We start from the raw sequence: 15,041 nt of genomic DNA on the forward strand, positions 1-15,041 counted from the left end.
CTGGGTTTTTGAGCCAGACTACATAAAAGAGCACCTCACTGCAACAGGAGGAAAAACCAGTTGCAGCCAGGTTGAGAGTAAGGGGATCCAAAGAGCACCCACCTCCCTGTATATGAGCAGGCAGTTACTCTCTTCAGAATGAGTAAAATGGAAAAAAAAAAAAAAAAACAAAAAAAAAAAACCAACATGGCACCTATTAAAAGATTCTACAACATAAACATGGAGAATGTAACGCTTAAGATGTTGATGAAAAGCATACTGGGGAAATTATTCACTTCCAGGAGCTGATACATTTTAGAAAGAGCTGGTTCTGTATGCTCAAGACATTTAGACATATTTATGTTCTACAAAGAAATAAAAAATAATATAGGACATCAATCTCTGATGAAAGGGGCTAAGAGGCAGGCAGAAGAATCTATAAAGGAATGAATTGACAATGAAGAAATATAAGTCAATGTTACAAAGAAGAACCTTAAGAGAGCTCTCACAGAACACAAAACAAAAACTGAGCAGATTAAATTATCAAGAGAGATTTTAGCTTTGCAGAAGAAAGAATGAAAACCTAATACAAAGATAATAGGTTTTCCTGAGAACTCTACAACATATGAAAAAAAGAACAGGGAGCCTAGTGTTACTTACAAAAAGGAAGAAACACTCAACTGACACTGTATTTCCCTATAATAGTCACTGGAAGACACAAAGGAACAAGGTCTAAGAATTTGATGAGAATTAATTCATGACCCGAGAATTTGACATCTAGCCAAGATACAACTTGTGTATTAAGGCAACTAAATCAAAAGAGACATTTTGAGTAACCAAATGGCTCCAACATGTAACTTCTCTGAAATAAAATTATTGAAAGATACTTATTTAGCTAAAATGTTAATGAAAATAAGGAACTCAGAAATAAAAATGTTGTGACATAATTGTACTGATAGTCAACACAAAACAAGCAGCACATACAACTAAGTTGAAAATACTATAAATTGGGTTATAAACTGTAAATATCAAAAATAATTTTAAAGAATACACAAATGTTTATAAACTTGACAATAATAATATAAACATTGAAACCCAGATTATTTATACAAAATCTAGGGAGTGAATGAAAGATATGAGAACTAAAAGAATGCTAATCGTCATCTTCAAGAGAAACAAATCAATAAATACACTCTAATTTCTGACATGAAAAGTAGATAGATGAATTTAAGTCCTTTAAAAAAAATTTTTTTAAAGACATAGGGTAATATAAATTATCACCTACAGTCTCTTGTTCTCATGGACCAATTTCCTCTTCCTAGAGTGACAAGCACATGGTTTATATTCTCACTCTTTCCTCTCCTGTCTCCCATGAAATCAACATCTGGGTTGAGGACCAGTAAAGTCATCTGAGTCAACAGCTCTTACTTTTCTCAACTTTATAGACTTCCATATCCACTCCATATCACAAGAACGCTCAGATTCCGCACCCCATTATAAGACACTCACTGTTCTCCTAAAAGATCTCAAACTTGATACTTCTACTGTCTGACTATAACTTCCCGATCTTCTTCTTTTCATATTTCCAGAAGACATCTTACCTAATTTATTCCCTATTAAAACCTGTAAGAGTAAACCTCTCCCAATAATCCACTTCATTAGCCAAAGCCCTTTGAGCTGCCTTAGCTCTCAGTGTAGCCAAGGCTCTATGGTCAATGAGATGAATAAAGTTTCTATCTCCTATAGCCCTGCCTGTCTTTCTCTCTCTTTCTCTTCCTTTTAAGTTGTGTAAAATCTTACACAGTGATCTAAAGTCATTTCTTCCCTTCCCCCTTCCCCAAGCCTATGTTTTTCTTTAACTTCCTGTAATTCAGTTTCTTTCTCTTGTTTATATTAAAACTATATTTCAGAAGATTTCTAATTCCTCAAATATTCTGATGAACATTTTGCAGTTACCATTCATATCTGAGTCTGCTGGTTGTGACTTATTAATAACTATGCTTTGTTAAAATCAGTCCTTGGATTGTCAAAATAAGTAAGAGCAGTTTCCTGCCTTGCAGAGGCTGATAGGCTCTGAGCACATAGCCCAGTAAGAGTAGTAAAACATGACAGGAGCTGCCTCAGAGGTGTGGGGAGTTGAGTTCAGGGCAAGCTTCTAAGGCTGCACCCTTTGACTCAAGGATGTACGGCTGAGCTCTCTTCCCACCCATCAAACCTCCCCTTTTCTCGCTTTTCTTCTTTGGATCCCCTTCCTCATCCATTTTCTGAAGCGCGGACGTTTCTCATAACTTCAGGTCCAAATCCTCTGTTCTTATCACTCCATCCATTTTCTCTCACAGACTTCACACATTCCATGGTAACCAAAAAGAGACTACAAATCTGAGTCTCTCGCCCCTGCCTGTATTCTGAGCTCCTGTTTTTCACTGGAAAACTCATCTCTAACTTACCATCATCTCCACCCTACTTCTCCATCTCTGTCAATAGTTCCCACATTCTCCCATTACTCAGACTCAAAACAAAGTTCACTCTTCTCAGTCAGCTCCTTCCTTACCCCACCAAGTACTCAGATGCTTCCTAATTCCTACCCTGGTTCTTCCAGATTCTAGTGTGGTTATGTGTGGACTTTCTTATTTCTTCCTAGTCAATTTTACCACTCTTAAAATAGAAAATTTTCTTTATGTCTCTTACAGTATCCAGCATAATATACTCTGTGCAATAGTTGTTCAAAAAATATCTGTAAACATCTACAACCATTCCATGGGGTCTTAAGGAGCCAATACGTTAAACTGGACCGTGCCTGTAACACAGCCAAGGCTACACCCTGAGGCCTGGACTGCAGGGCACGAAAGATCCTGCAGCCTCACCTCCTGCATGTGGGGCTAGACTATTCACTCATTCTTGTTTCCACCAACAGCGCCACTAATCAACTCTGGGACATCTGGGGCAAGGGTGCTTCAGGTTAGCATTCTGGCGATCTGCCCAACTGACAGGAAACTAAAATTGGAGTGAGGAGGTAGAATTCAGAGAACAGGCTTATTATATATGGAGTCCTCACCATCAGGTTGACAGCAGAGAAACTGAAATATGAGATGCATTTTCCCATTCCTCCATGCAGAATATAAATGAGAATAACTTTGCAGTCCCAGATACAATTAAGTAGTTTCCTCTCAATCAAAAAGCTCCATCCCTACAGTCTTTTTAAAAAAGGTAGAAAAATGGTTGTGAGAAAGCCTCACTCTAGAGAATAACTCATCACCAGCTACAGGCTGGACTGAGACAGGAATACCTAGCTCAAAATGAAAGCACCATCATGAAAATCTCCATTCCCAGACACAAGGAGCTCATGCGCCACGTCTGGTGAGTGTACTTGCCAATTCACACCAAACATTTTTACTGAAATGGGAGCACTGACAGCAATGGAAACCTCCCCCAGCTCTTGAGGCTCATCACACTGTAAAGGAGAGCTCAGAGAAAGTATGGTCCATTTTTTTTCAAATGATATCCACCTAACTTCCATTGTTCATTTCTGATTCATGTCCCAGAGCACTATTTCAAGACCATGCTGAAATTACATTTCTGGATTAATAACAAGCACAGGAAAATAAATCACATCTGCCCCAGAAGTGAGCTCAAAGTCAAAAGCAGCCACAGAGAGAATTTGTGAGTTGAGCTTTGGGTCAACTTTAATTCTGAAGGAAATGAACCTTTAAAAAGAAAAATCAAATAGTCTATGTAGACAAAACATTAATCTACACTGCTCTAATAAATTTTGAGCCCTTTAAAAACTTTTTTTCCTTAAATGGATATCTGCCAGAGCAGAACTTCTCTGATAAGATGGCCTGAGGCCAAATACAGTATAGTAAAGACATTTGTGCTCTATCTTCATCCAACCCTCAGGTCTATTTCTATTTCCTAAAGAAACATCCAGGTATTTAGGCTTATCCCTATAAAACAATTCATATAAAGAAGTAAATCATCTCCACACACACACACTCTCTAAAACCAATTCCTTTTTTCCATCTGAGCTTAAGCTAGTCCACAGGAGTGAGAGTTTTGGAAGCCACAAACAAACACTAATTAGACAGCCAAGTAGGTTAAAATGCCTGCAGCGGGGTATAACAGAGTTCTGCCATAGGCAACGGGGAAACCATCCATTCCTCTACCTCAGGGCTAGAACAGATGCTCCCACAGAGCAGCAGCAATGGTAACACCTACAGACCATGTTTGCATCTGAAATAATGCTGCCCAACTGAAATATAGTGAGAGTCACAGACATAATTTCAAATTTTCCGGTGGCTACTAAAATATTTAAAAAGGAATAGGGGAAACTCATCTTTATATTGTATTTAATTCAATGTACCAAAATGTGTTATTTCAGCATCTCATCAACATTTAAACGTTATTAAAAAGATATCTTTTTTTTCCCCATATGAAGTCCTTTTTTCTTTTTCCTTCTTTCCTTTTTTTTTTTTTTTTTTTTTTTGACACAGGTTCTTGGTCTTGCTCTGTCCTCCAGGGTGGTATGTGCAGCAGTATCATCACAACTGACTGGAACCTCAACCTCCTGAGATCAGGTGATTCTCCTACTTTAGCCTCCAGAGTGGCCAGAACTACAGGTGCATGCCACCGCACCCAGCTAATTTAGTATTTTTTGTAGAGACAGGGTTTTGCCATGTTATACAGGCTGATCTCAAACTCCTGGGCCCAAGAAATCCACTCACCTAAGCTTCCCAAAGTGCTGGGATTAGAGGCCTGAGCCACCGTGCTTGGCCATAACTGAGATGTGTTGTAACTGTCAATTAGCCATATTTCAGATGCTCAATAGCAAGATGAAACTAGTGGCCACCATATAGAACATATAGAATTGAGAATGTTCAGCATAATAGCTGTTTGCAGAACAAATAAAAAGATAAACTTTTTATTGCATTTTTTTATTGTTTCAACGTCCCAAGAAAGAGATAATAGCAAATAAAGGCTTCTGAGAAAAGGAGGCTGACTTACCCCAAATCAAACCATGAATAGAGTTGGAAAAATTTCTGCTCATCTTGAAGTCTAGAACTTGCTACAAAACACCAAGTCTTTTATGTATATGTACTTACAAAATAAAGTCATAACTATCGGCCTCTTCTCATTAAAAGCATGGCAAATTTCCAAATCTCCATTTGTTTAAAATTAATGCCCTTTTTCAGCCACATAGTCATAGTCATTCTTTTTCAGATAGCTGGCAACTTCACTTCCTCACCTCACTGCCCCATCCCCTCCTTTTTCATTTTGTCAAAAGCCAGACCAAATAGTTAATGCTTCCACTGTACAGTTGGAAATTGTAAAAGGAATTCTGAACAAAGTTGTAATAAGGCCCAGTGAAAACGCATCAGACTGAATCCAAAGCATTCACATAATGTTAACTTCTAACCTCAAAGTAACCAGCTAGGTTCTTAAAAAGGAAAACACAAGGACTAAATCACCAAATCTTAGCATAATGAAATTATAAATGAAACATTCAGTCTATTAAAAAGACCCAAGTTTTTAAAATAAACAAAGACAACTCATAAAATCAATTTTTTATAGAAAAAAGACCACAGATTTGAGCACATATTTGGAGTTCAACAAGCCTAGATTCAAACCCTAACCCAACCACTATGCGTCTTGGGCAAATTATTTAACCCTTTAAATATGCATCATCATCTGAAAAAACAGATATTTAAACTCTGTGTCTAACAGAGTTATTGCAAAGATTATACAAAATTAAACATTGTAATTAGCACACTATTTGGATGCTAATAAACATTAGTCAACTCCTATTAGATTGCTGCTCTGTTCATTTCTTTAATTTGTGTAACACAGAAAATACTAATCTGAATTTATAGATCTAATATCAGTAGAAATAGAAACCTTATGACACAAAATTTTCCTTCTGTTTTTCTCTTTACAGAGAAAGACAGATGGGATGGGGCTGGGATGGTAAATAGCTCAGCTACATGCTACTGAGAACAAAGGTCTGTAAAAAGTGCTAGAAACTGCTGACATCAATAGTCCAACTGCTCCATAACTTGGTATATCCCTCACATCAAGCATATAATAATACCAATATAAAAGCAGTAAGTGTTATCACGGGGGAATACGTGGGGTACTAAGGGAGTTCAGAGAACATTTAGCTCAGCCTGGAGAGATATCAGGGAAGCCTTCCTGAAGGAGGTAACCACTTGATCTCAGTCAGGCATGCAAAAAATGAAAAGAAAAATGAGGGAGGAGTGGAGAAGGAAAACCTAGAGAAAAATAATGGTATCAATGAAGACACAGGATGTGAAGCACTATGCAGTACACACAGGAGAACTGGGAGCAGAGAACTGCTAGGGTATGCTGCTAGATGCATGAGACGGAGACTGGGGAAGCAGACAGGGCTGAGGCCATGAAAGGCTTCATATAACAGAGGAAGGACCTTAGACTTTATCCTGTTGATGATGAGCAGGGCAAAAACAAAGCTTGTCATTGGGAATCAAAGAATTGGTATGAGTGAAGAAGAAAACCTGTGATGAGTAACAAAACACTGACGGTCACTCTAAATGACAGACAGCAGATCAAAGGGAATAAAATTGCCACATTAAACTTACCCATGACCTCCACCACCCTTTTTGGAAAATATAAAAACAGAAACATCTTATAAGGACTTCTATCAAAGAGAGGCATTTATTAAATGTCCTGGGCTAAGAAATTTGAATAAAATATCATTTCACTGGGAAAGTTTCCCCCAAGAGAAAGCCTTCCTAATTAATATAAAAGCAAGAAACCAAATGTAGTATCAAATAAAAACAAGCAACGATATAAAAATGCTTCAGAAGATTCCGTAATCTTCACTGGCATCAGAAGCCTCAGTACTACGCAGTCACTCTCTCACAGGACATGGGAGAAATCTGAATGTAGTCAAGTTCTTTTTTTTTGAGACAAAGTCTCACTCTGTTGCCCAGGCTGGAGTGCAATGGCACAATCTTAGCTCACTGCAATCTCCGCCTCCCAGGTTCAGGCAATTCTCCTGCCTCAGCCCCCTAAGTAGCTGGGATTACAGGCAGTGACACCAGGCCCAGTTAATTTTTGTATTTTTAGTAGAGACGAGGTTTCACCATGTTGGTCAGGCTGGTCTCAATCTCCTGACTTTGTGATCCACCTGCCTTGGCCTCCCAAAGTGCTGGGATTACAGGCGTGAGCCACCGCGCCCGGCCTTAGTCAAGTTCTTAGCAAGTATCTCATCCTGTCCAATACTGTAAGGATCATTAAAAAGAGGAAAACAAAAACAAATTTTTCCTATTTTTGTCATGTAATTAGTTACTATTTATCATTTAATTACAGTAATTTTTTAGATTGAAAAAAATAGCCTCTGAAAAATCTACCATAGAAAAATGGCAAAAACTAGAAGAGAGAATATGACAAAAAGTACAGAGGGGTAGGAAGTGAAGTTCTAGGATCAAGACCCCATGAAGAAATTCTAGGGGATATCCCAATTCTAGGAAAACCTGATGAGAAGGTATTAAAAGGAACAGTTTGGGGATTAAAAGCAGAAATGTTTGGCCTCCCAGGAAGTCATGTTACCGGATTTTTAAACACTTTTTATCTTTTTCTATTCATAGCCTATAGCTCTAAAGAGTACTCTAAATAATTAGCGGCTACAGATTTTAAAAAGCGCATCAGAGACACTAAAAAATACCAGGTAGTAACAGCTGCACTCAGCATCAAACTTTCTTTGTAGAGGACAGTCCATCACTGTATTTTTTTCTTATGATACTAACTTCCCGCTGGGTTTCCACATTAAATTAATTTCTCTCAAAAGGCCCAACTCTTAGTCCCTTAATCAGTTCTTAATTATCTCTACTTTCAGTAGATAAACAGATACAAGGAGAAATAAGAATCACGTGCCTGCACAACTCACTCAACCTGCCTACGACTACATGAGAAACTTCCAAGAGGCTGTAAAATTAAGCAAGACTATTCTTCTAATGTCAGAGGAAAAAAAAAAAAAACACATTTTCGTTATGTGTGCAAAAAGGGATAGAAAAAAAATGTAAGATGCATATCATAAAAATAATGTCATTAAGACTACCTGCCCAACACTTTGCCTAGTTATAGGACATGACATTAAGATGGGACAGATTTCTGTCCATGAACAAACAATAAGCTCTGACCTCTTATAGCCTGTACAATTTATTTTACCATTTCAGGATTCTTTTTCCTCTTTAATATTTATTAAGCATCTACTATGTTCTAGTAATGTTCTAGGTAATATGCTGCTTTTCACAGATAATAAGCTTAGGTTGCACCAGTAATGCTCTTCTCTCATACCTGCCAGAGCATCTAGCATGGTGCTGAGTTCAGAGTTGCTGCCCAATAATACCTGTGAAAATGTCCTTGAGTGAACATAGGAGAATGTATGAGGTTAGCACAACAAGCAATGATCTAGCATGGAGATCCTGCTCAGTTCATACACTGGTCCCAGAGCAGACCTATATTTGTTACTGATATTTTAAAAAACAGTCCTCTTCTGGTTACCAATCCATACCCCATTCTGGTGGATTCTCCACACTGTACATACCTGTCCATTGTGGAGGACAACGGCAGTTATAAGTGTTGACCCCATCCACACAAACTCCTCCATTCTGACATTTATGGTTAGGGCAGTCATCAATATTCTTCTCACAGGTGTTCCCTTCAAAACCTGGTAAATGAAGAACAAAACAAAATGATGGAATCTCATACAGAAGAAACAACCTGCTCTGTTCCCACAAAACATGGTTATTAATTAGAATAGACCTGCTTCATGACTTCAGTTCAACAGCTGCTCACCCAGGACTTACCATATGAAAAATCCCCAATTTTCTCTGGCCTCAAGCATAGCTAGACAGTGAAATGACTCACTGTGCCAATGGCATGCCTTCATAGTCACCTCACAAACATTTCAAAATGTTTTCATGAAATAAAATCCCAGGGTAATAAATGTCTACTTGGGACAGAGATATTCACTGATTCTAAAAAACACAGGGTATTAGATTTTCCCCAGCTCCACACCAGACTAATGGGAAGAACAGATTAAAAATCACCTAATTCAATTTAAGTTCCTTTTATTTTTTTTTCTTTGAATGATTGCTAGGAAGCCTCCAAGCCAGTTGGGGAAGAAAGAGGGGGAGGAGATAGGAAAAACATTGAGCTTAAAGTGTGAAGAATGGGTCAAGTCTCAGTCTCAGCACCTGCATGCTATTAGTGCATGGCAAGCTAAAGTTCTGCATCAGCTTCCTCACCTGTAAAAAATGCGGCTAATTCCACTGGCCTAGCCTGTCTTTCAAATTATAACTGCCACACCATGAGTAAAGTGCTATACAAATGTTAAAAGGTATCTGAAAATTGGGTGGCATTATTACTAATTAAGCTTGCCAGCATTTCTAATTCATCTGGCTCTTCTCTAAACTTATAGCACTGCTTCCTTCCTCTTGATTTTTTCTTGTATGAAAAATGAAACTAGCACACCAAACTTCACTCTAACTGTCCACATTGTGGTTCTCTGTAGTTTACATTTTGGGCTTCTTCCTTTCTCCTTCCTTGCTACCAAACCCCTGAGCTAATTAAACAGAAGACTACCAGCTTCTATTCTAAATATTCTCCTATTTGAATATAGTATGATTATATATTTGGCTTCCTCAAAATCTCCCTTAAGGTTCCTCTCTCTCACTCAAAATACTTATTGGGTCTTACATTACGCACTGGTGATACAGCACTGAGTCCCTGCTTTTGTGGCATTTACAGCCTGATGAGTGGGACAGACGTCAATCACACTCTGCTTTACTCCCTACTATAAGTTTCTGTGGTATTCTACACCTGCTCTGTTAACACTAGACCATGACTGGTTTCTCTTAACACAATGGCAGACACGTAAATAAGCATAAATGGAGTGACCAAAAACATTAGGCAAAAATCAAAAGAAATCACTCTATGGAAGACAGAAATCACTGAAGGCTTTATTGAAGAAAATTATATTTCTCCAAGTATTTGGTACTCAGTCCATTTAAGCAGATGAATCATTAAGCAAGCCTGAAAAAGACTGAAAATATACTCAAATTTTAAAAATGTATCATATTACTCATACAGAAACATGAGTCTTACAAATAGACTAACAAGCCAGAAAATGATGAACCACTGAAGCCCACCCTGCAGCATCCTGCGCCTACCAGGTCCTTGAGCTAGGGTCTTTGCTCCTAGTCTGCTGCTCTTGATGAAGACATTCTTTGGAAATGTTTAGATTAGTTTTAGATTGTTGGGGAAATAGGGTTCCTGGCCTACCACTGTTAAACTTGAGAGGTTTGGTGGTGTATCAGAATGTGGATGACCATCTTCCCCCTAACTTGATCTCTCTGATGAGTAAGACTAAATACAGTTGACTAGGGTTTTGGGGAGGCAGTAAAGACTTTGTAGCTAAACTATAAGGAATAGAAACTGTGACTCTAACTTTATATTAGCCAATGTTACAACTAACTGAATTCACCAAACACAGGCAAATTAAAAAAGCAGAGGCATTTCAGCATAACCACAACAGAAAAGAAACAAAGTGTTTTCTTTTTATAACTGATTGACTACTGTTGAGGTACTTCTTCCCTGTCAATAGGTAGGTAGGTAAGAAGGGAGGTAGAAAAGACAGTTATTTCATGGCTAAAAGCATGGGGCCAAACTGCCTAGGTTTAACTCTCAGCCTTGCCATGCAATAACTGAGTGAACCTGGGGAAGATACTTAAACTTTCTTAGGGAATTAACAGGACCTACCTTAAAGGGTTATCATAAACATTACATGAATTAGATAAACAGAACTTAATTCAACAAATGGTCCTGGGACAACTAAATATCCACATGCAAAAGAATGAAGTTAGACTCCATCCTCACACATAAAAATTAACTCAAAATGGATTGAAGAGCTAAAGGTAGGCACTAAAATGATAAATCACTTAGAAATAGTAAATCCTTGTAACTTGGGATGAGCAAAGCTTCCACAAATATGACCAAAAGCACAAGCAACAAAAGAAAAAAAAATTGTATTTCATCAAGTTAAAAACATTTGGGCAGAAAAGGATATCATCAAGAAAGTGAAAAGAGAGCAAGCTGAATGACAGAAAATATCTGCAAATCGTATTATCTGATAAAACTTGTATTTAGGATATATTAAAAAATTATTACAGTTTAATAATAAAAAGATAATCCAATTATAAAGTAGGTAAAGGATCTGAAGAGACATTCTCCAAAGAAGATACATAATTACTAATAAGCATAAGAAAAGATGTTCAAAATCATCAATCATCAGGGAAATGTAAATCAAAACCACAATGAGATAAACACTTCATATTATGGATGAATATAATAAAGAAGACAGACAATAACAAGTGTTGATGAGGATGTGGAGAAACTGGAACTCACATATACTGCTGTTTGGAATGTACCCACTTCAGAACAGTTTGACAGTTCCTGAAAAGGTTAAATGCCATTACCATCTGATACAGTAATTCTGTTCCTATGTATATACCCAAGAAATATGAAGATATATGTCCACCAAAAAATTATACAAGAATGTTTATAACAGTATTATTCATAATACTCAAAAAGTAGAATCAACTCAAATGTCAATCAACTGATAATAAATAAAATGATAAAATGTGGTAAATCCATATGATCAAATGTTATTCAGCCATGAAAAGGAATGAAGTACTGATATATGCGACCACATGAATGAACTTTGAAAACCTCATGCTAAGTGAAAGAGGCTACCACAAATTACTACATGCTGCATGCTTCCATTTGTATGAAATGTCCAGAAGAGGCAAATAGAGACAGAAAACAGACTAGTAGTTGCCTACCAGGGCTGAGAGGGAGGTAGGAGGAATGGAGAGTAATTGATATGGGTAAAGGGTTTCTTTTTATGTATAAAAATATTCTAAAATTGTTTGTGATGATTGCTACTTCAATCTGGGACTATACTAAAATTTTTTAATTGTGTACTTTTTTAAAAAGTAAATTGTATGGTATATAAATTATATCTCAATAAAGCTATTGTATTAAGGGAAAACACACTAAACACAGTGTCTTACACATATTAGCTAATATTAATATTTGTTAGTGGTATTATGGCAACCCTTAGAGATGGTCTAATCCTTTTATGCTACAGATGAGGAAGTTGAGGGCCGCATGGCTGACTTGCCCAAGATTAAATGGCTAATAAGTAGGAATAAGTACTTAACCAGAAACTTTACCCAATTGCAGTCCATATGTTTTCTGGGATCCAGGAGTTCCCTTTTGACAATGTAAAAACACAAACTTTGGTCAAAAGTTCCCATGTCTGAGAAAATCCAAGCCAAATCAGTTCTCCTCCAAAATTAAGACAGGATTTATGGTTTAAAAATAGAGATACAGAACTTTTTGGAAAGATCAACCAAATTCTTGTAAGAAACAGTCTACCCAAAGCAAGGGAATGACTATATGAAAAGTTACAAGGCACTTCTTAAAAATATATCTTAAGTTTTTAGGGAAAGGTAAACAGACAAGTTTCCAGACCCGTGGGTGGGATGGGTGTAGCTGATTCACAGAGAGGCTAAAGGGAGTCTACTGCTTAAAGCCAATTCACATCCTTAAAAGGTCAAATGGAGAGAAATTAAACTCCAGAGAAGCATTTTAAGACTGTGCTGTTACAAAACCATGGGCCACTTAACTGATTAATGATGGCAATGAGGGCAGGGAACAGAAAAACGTTTTTCAAACCTGTCGGCCCCACACAGAACAGCATATTTCAAGGAAACACCCTTATCTTTCCATTTTCAGACCCTGGGAGGTGTGAGGGTGGAAAGGCTAGGTAGAGAAAAACAAGATGAGAGCAGAAAGGAGATGAAATGACACAACCAGGATTCTCCCAAGCTGGGCTCAAAGTCTTCAAGAAAAGTTCCCATGAAAGAGTGAAGAAAGAGTTTCTTCCCTCTCCCACAGAAGAAAGAGTGAAGAAAAAAAAAACAGGAATACCTGGAACTAAACAAAGATAAAAAGATACAAGGATAGTTTTTTCCCCCATTAGAAGTCTATCACAAAGCAAACCTGCCAATATACACTCAGTGTAACACCCAAGAAAAAGACACATGCAGCCGGGCACAGTGGCTCACGCCTGTAATCCCAGCACTTTTGAGAGGCCGAGGTGGGTGGATCACCTGAGGTCAGGAGTTCAAGGCCAACCTGACCAACATGGAGAAAACATCGTCTCTACTAAAAATACAAAAAATTAGCTGGGCATGGTGGCAGCCACCTGTAATCCCAGCTACTTGGGAGGCTGAGACATGAGAATAGCTTGATCCCAAAAGTGGAGGTTGCAGCGAGCCAAGATCACGCCACTGCACTCCAGCCTGGGTGACAGAGTAAGACCCTCTCTCTCTCTCAATCTCTCTCTCTCTCTCTCTCTCTCTCTCTCTCTCTCTCTCACACACACACACACACACACACACACACACACACACACGAAAAAAAAAGAAAAAGAAAAGAAAATGACTCATGCCCCAAAGAAGTGTGAGAATGCAAGAGGGAATTCCTGGCCTTTCCCTATCCAACCAGTTTTCTTGGCACACATCTTCCATTATCTGAGTGAGTCCAGATTAGCTCACAGACCCCTGTGACTGTGCCACATATCTCCCCATTACCCCCACCCCAAGCTCGCTGCTTACACCTGCTTCCCTTGATATCTTCCTCCACTTTTTTCTAACTTTGTCACCAAATAAGTCAAAGAAATAAATAGGAGGATTCAAAGAGAATAATTTCAGTACATTTTAAAAATTGTAGAATATAGGAATTCTCCTCTGTTTACCACAGTCCATTCATTCATTTTCAAAATATTCATTGAGGCTCCATTTTATGGCAGGCACTACGCTGGGGATGCTGGGGACTAAGGTAGGGAGTTAAAATGAGAGTTTCTACTTGGAAAGGTGAACAGATAAATAATTACCGTGATAAGCACTGTGCTAGAGATATGCAGATGTCAAAAGACCTTAGAAGGTCTCCAGTCCACATGGAGGGTAGGGAATGTAGAAGGCATTTCAGTGAAACAGAGTGCCTTTCACAAATCATTAAGAATGAGTTATATATTAAAAAAAGAGAAGAGGGTGATAGAAAGCAGAGGAGGCAGCAAAGGCAAGAACATCCAGCATGAGAGAACAGTGAGGGACATCAGGAACATCTTTCTGGAACATCAGGTAAAACAGACTTTGGGCCCAAGTCAAAGGAGCTAAAATAATACACCCTGGAGAGTGGTATGATCATTTCTGCATCTGTTCCAAAGAAATCTGCCAAAATATGATTAGCATAATACCCAAGAGAACGTCACATTCCCCAAATGTGAAAATGCAAGAGGGAATTATTTCTAACAGTTCTTAAGCTCAGCAACAACAGAGTAGACACAAAGGCCAGAAAATGTGCTTAAGCTTTACTTTAATGATATAGGGATATCACGTACCATCAGCCTGTGGAGTACAGAGGTGTTTTACAAAGGCTAAGCCTTCACTGTTTGGAAAGGAAAGATCAGAGAGCTCTTCATGAAGTTTAAACAAAATCAGAGGAATAAAGAGATGTGGGAAAGAAAGAAGAAAAGAAAGTACATTGAGGACAGTCCTATCCAACTGTGAACTCATAAGTCACAGCCAGTAAATTCAAAACAGCCTACTGTTTTCTGATTACTTGTGCTACTTTATTAAAATAGCCACAAACACAAAACTAGTCTACCTCTTTCTCTTCCCATTATTGGCCCTAACCCAAAAATACTGGGAGTGAATGATTTAATAATTTATTTTCATATTCCATTTTGTTCTTAAATTAAAATTACTGTGGCTGGGTGCCCCTCCTGTAGCTTCTGCTAAAGACTTTACATAAAGAAAGTTCATGAAGTGTCTGGATTTCTAACAGTTACTTATTCAAAAAGAAGATAAGATGTGGTTCATTGATTTGATTCTATTAGTTCTCTCTTGAAGTTATTTTTCTCCTCCCTCCGTGAAGAAACATTTCTGTCATACAAG

At 37.9% G+C, this 15,041-nt stretch overlaps 1 protein-coding gene across 4 annotated transcripts in view; it reads right to left on the reverse strand.

Annotated features, from left to right (window-relative positions):
* Positions 1–15,041, reverse strand: part of NOTCH2 (notch receptor 2) — a 195,371-nt gene that overhangs the window by 73,905 nt on the left and 106,425 nt on the right. For all 4 annotated transcript variants that reach the window (XM_032249562.1, XM_032249563.1, XM_032249560.1 and 1 more), the window contains one exon: positions 8,561–8,683. In XM_032249562.1, coding sequence (XP_032105453.1) covers positions 8,561–8,683 — 123 coding nt within the window. The remainder of the gene's footprint in view (positions 1–8,560; positions 8,684–15,041) is intronic.

The sequence above is a fragment of the Sapajus apella genome, unplaced genomic scaffold (genome assembly GCF_009761245.1).
Source record: "Sapajus apella isolate SASKATOON/1434 unplaced genomic scaffold, GSC_monkey_1.0 scaffold69, whole genome shotgun sequence".
NCBI classification, from domain to species: Eukaryota; Metazoa; Chordata; class Mammalia; order Primates; family Cebidae; genus Sapajus; species Sapajus apella.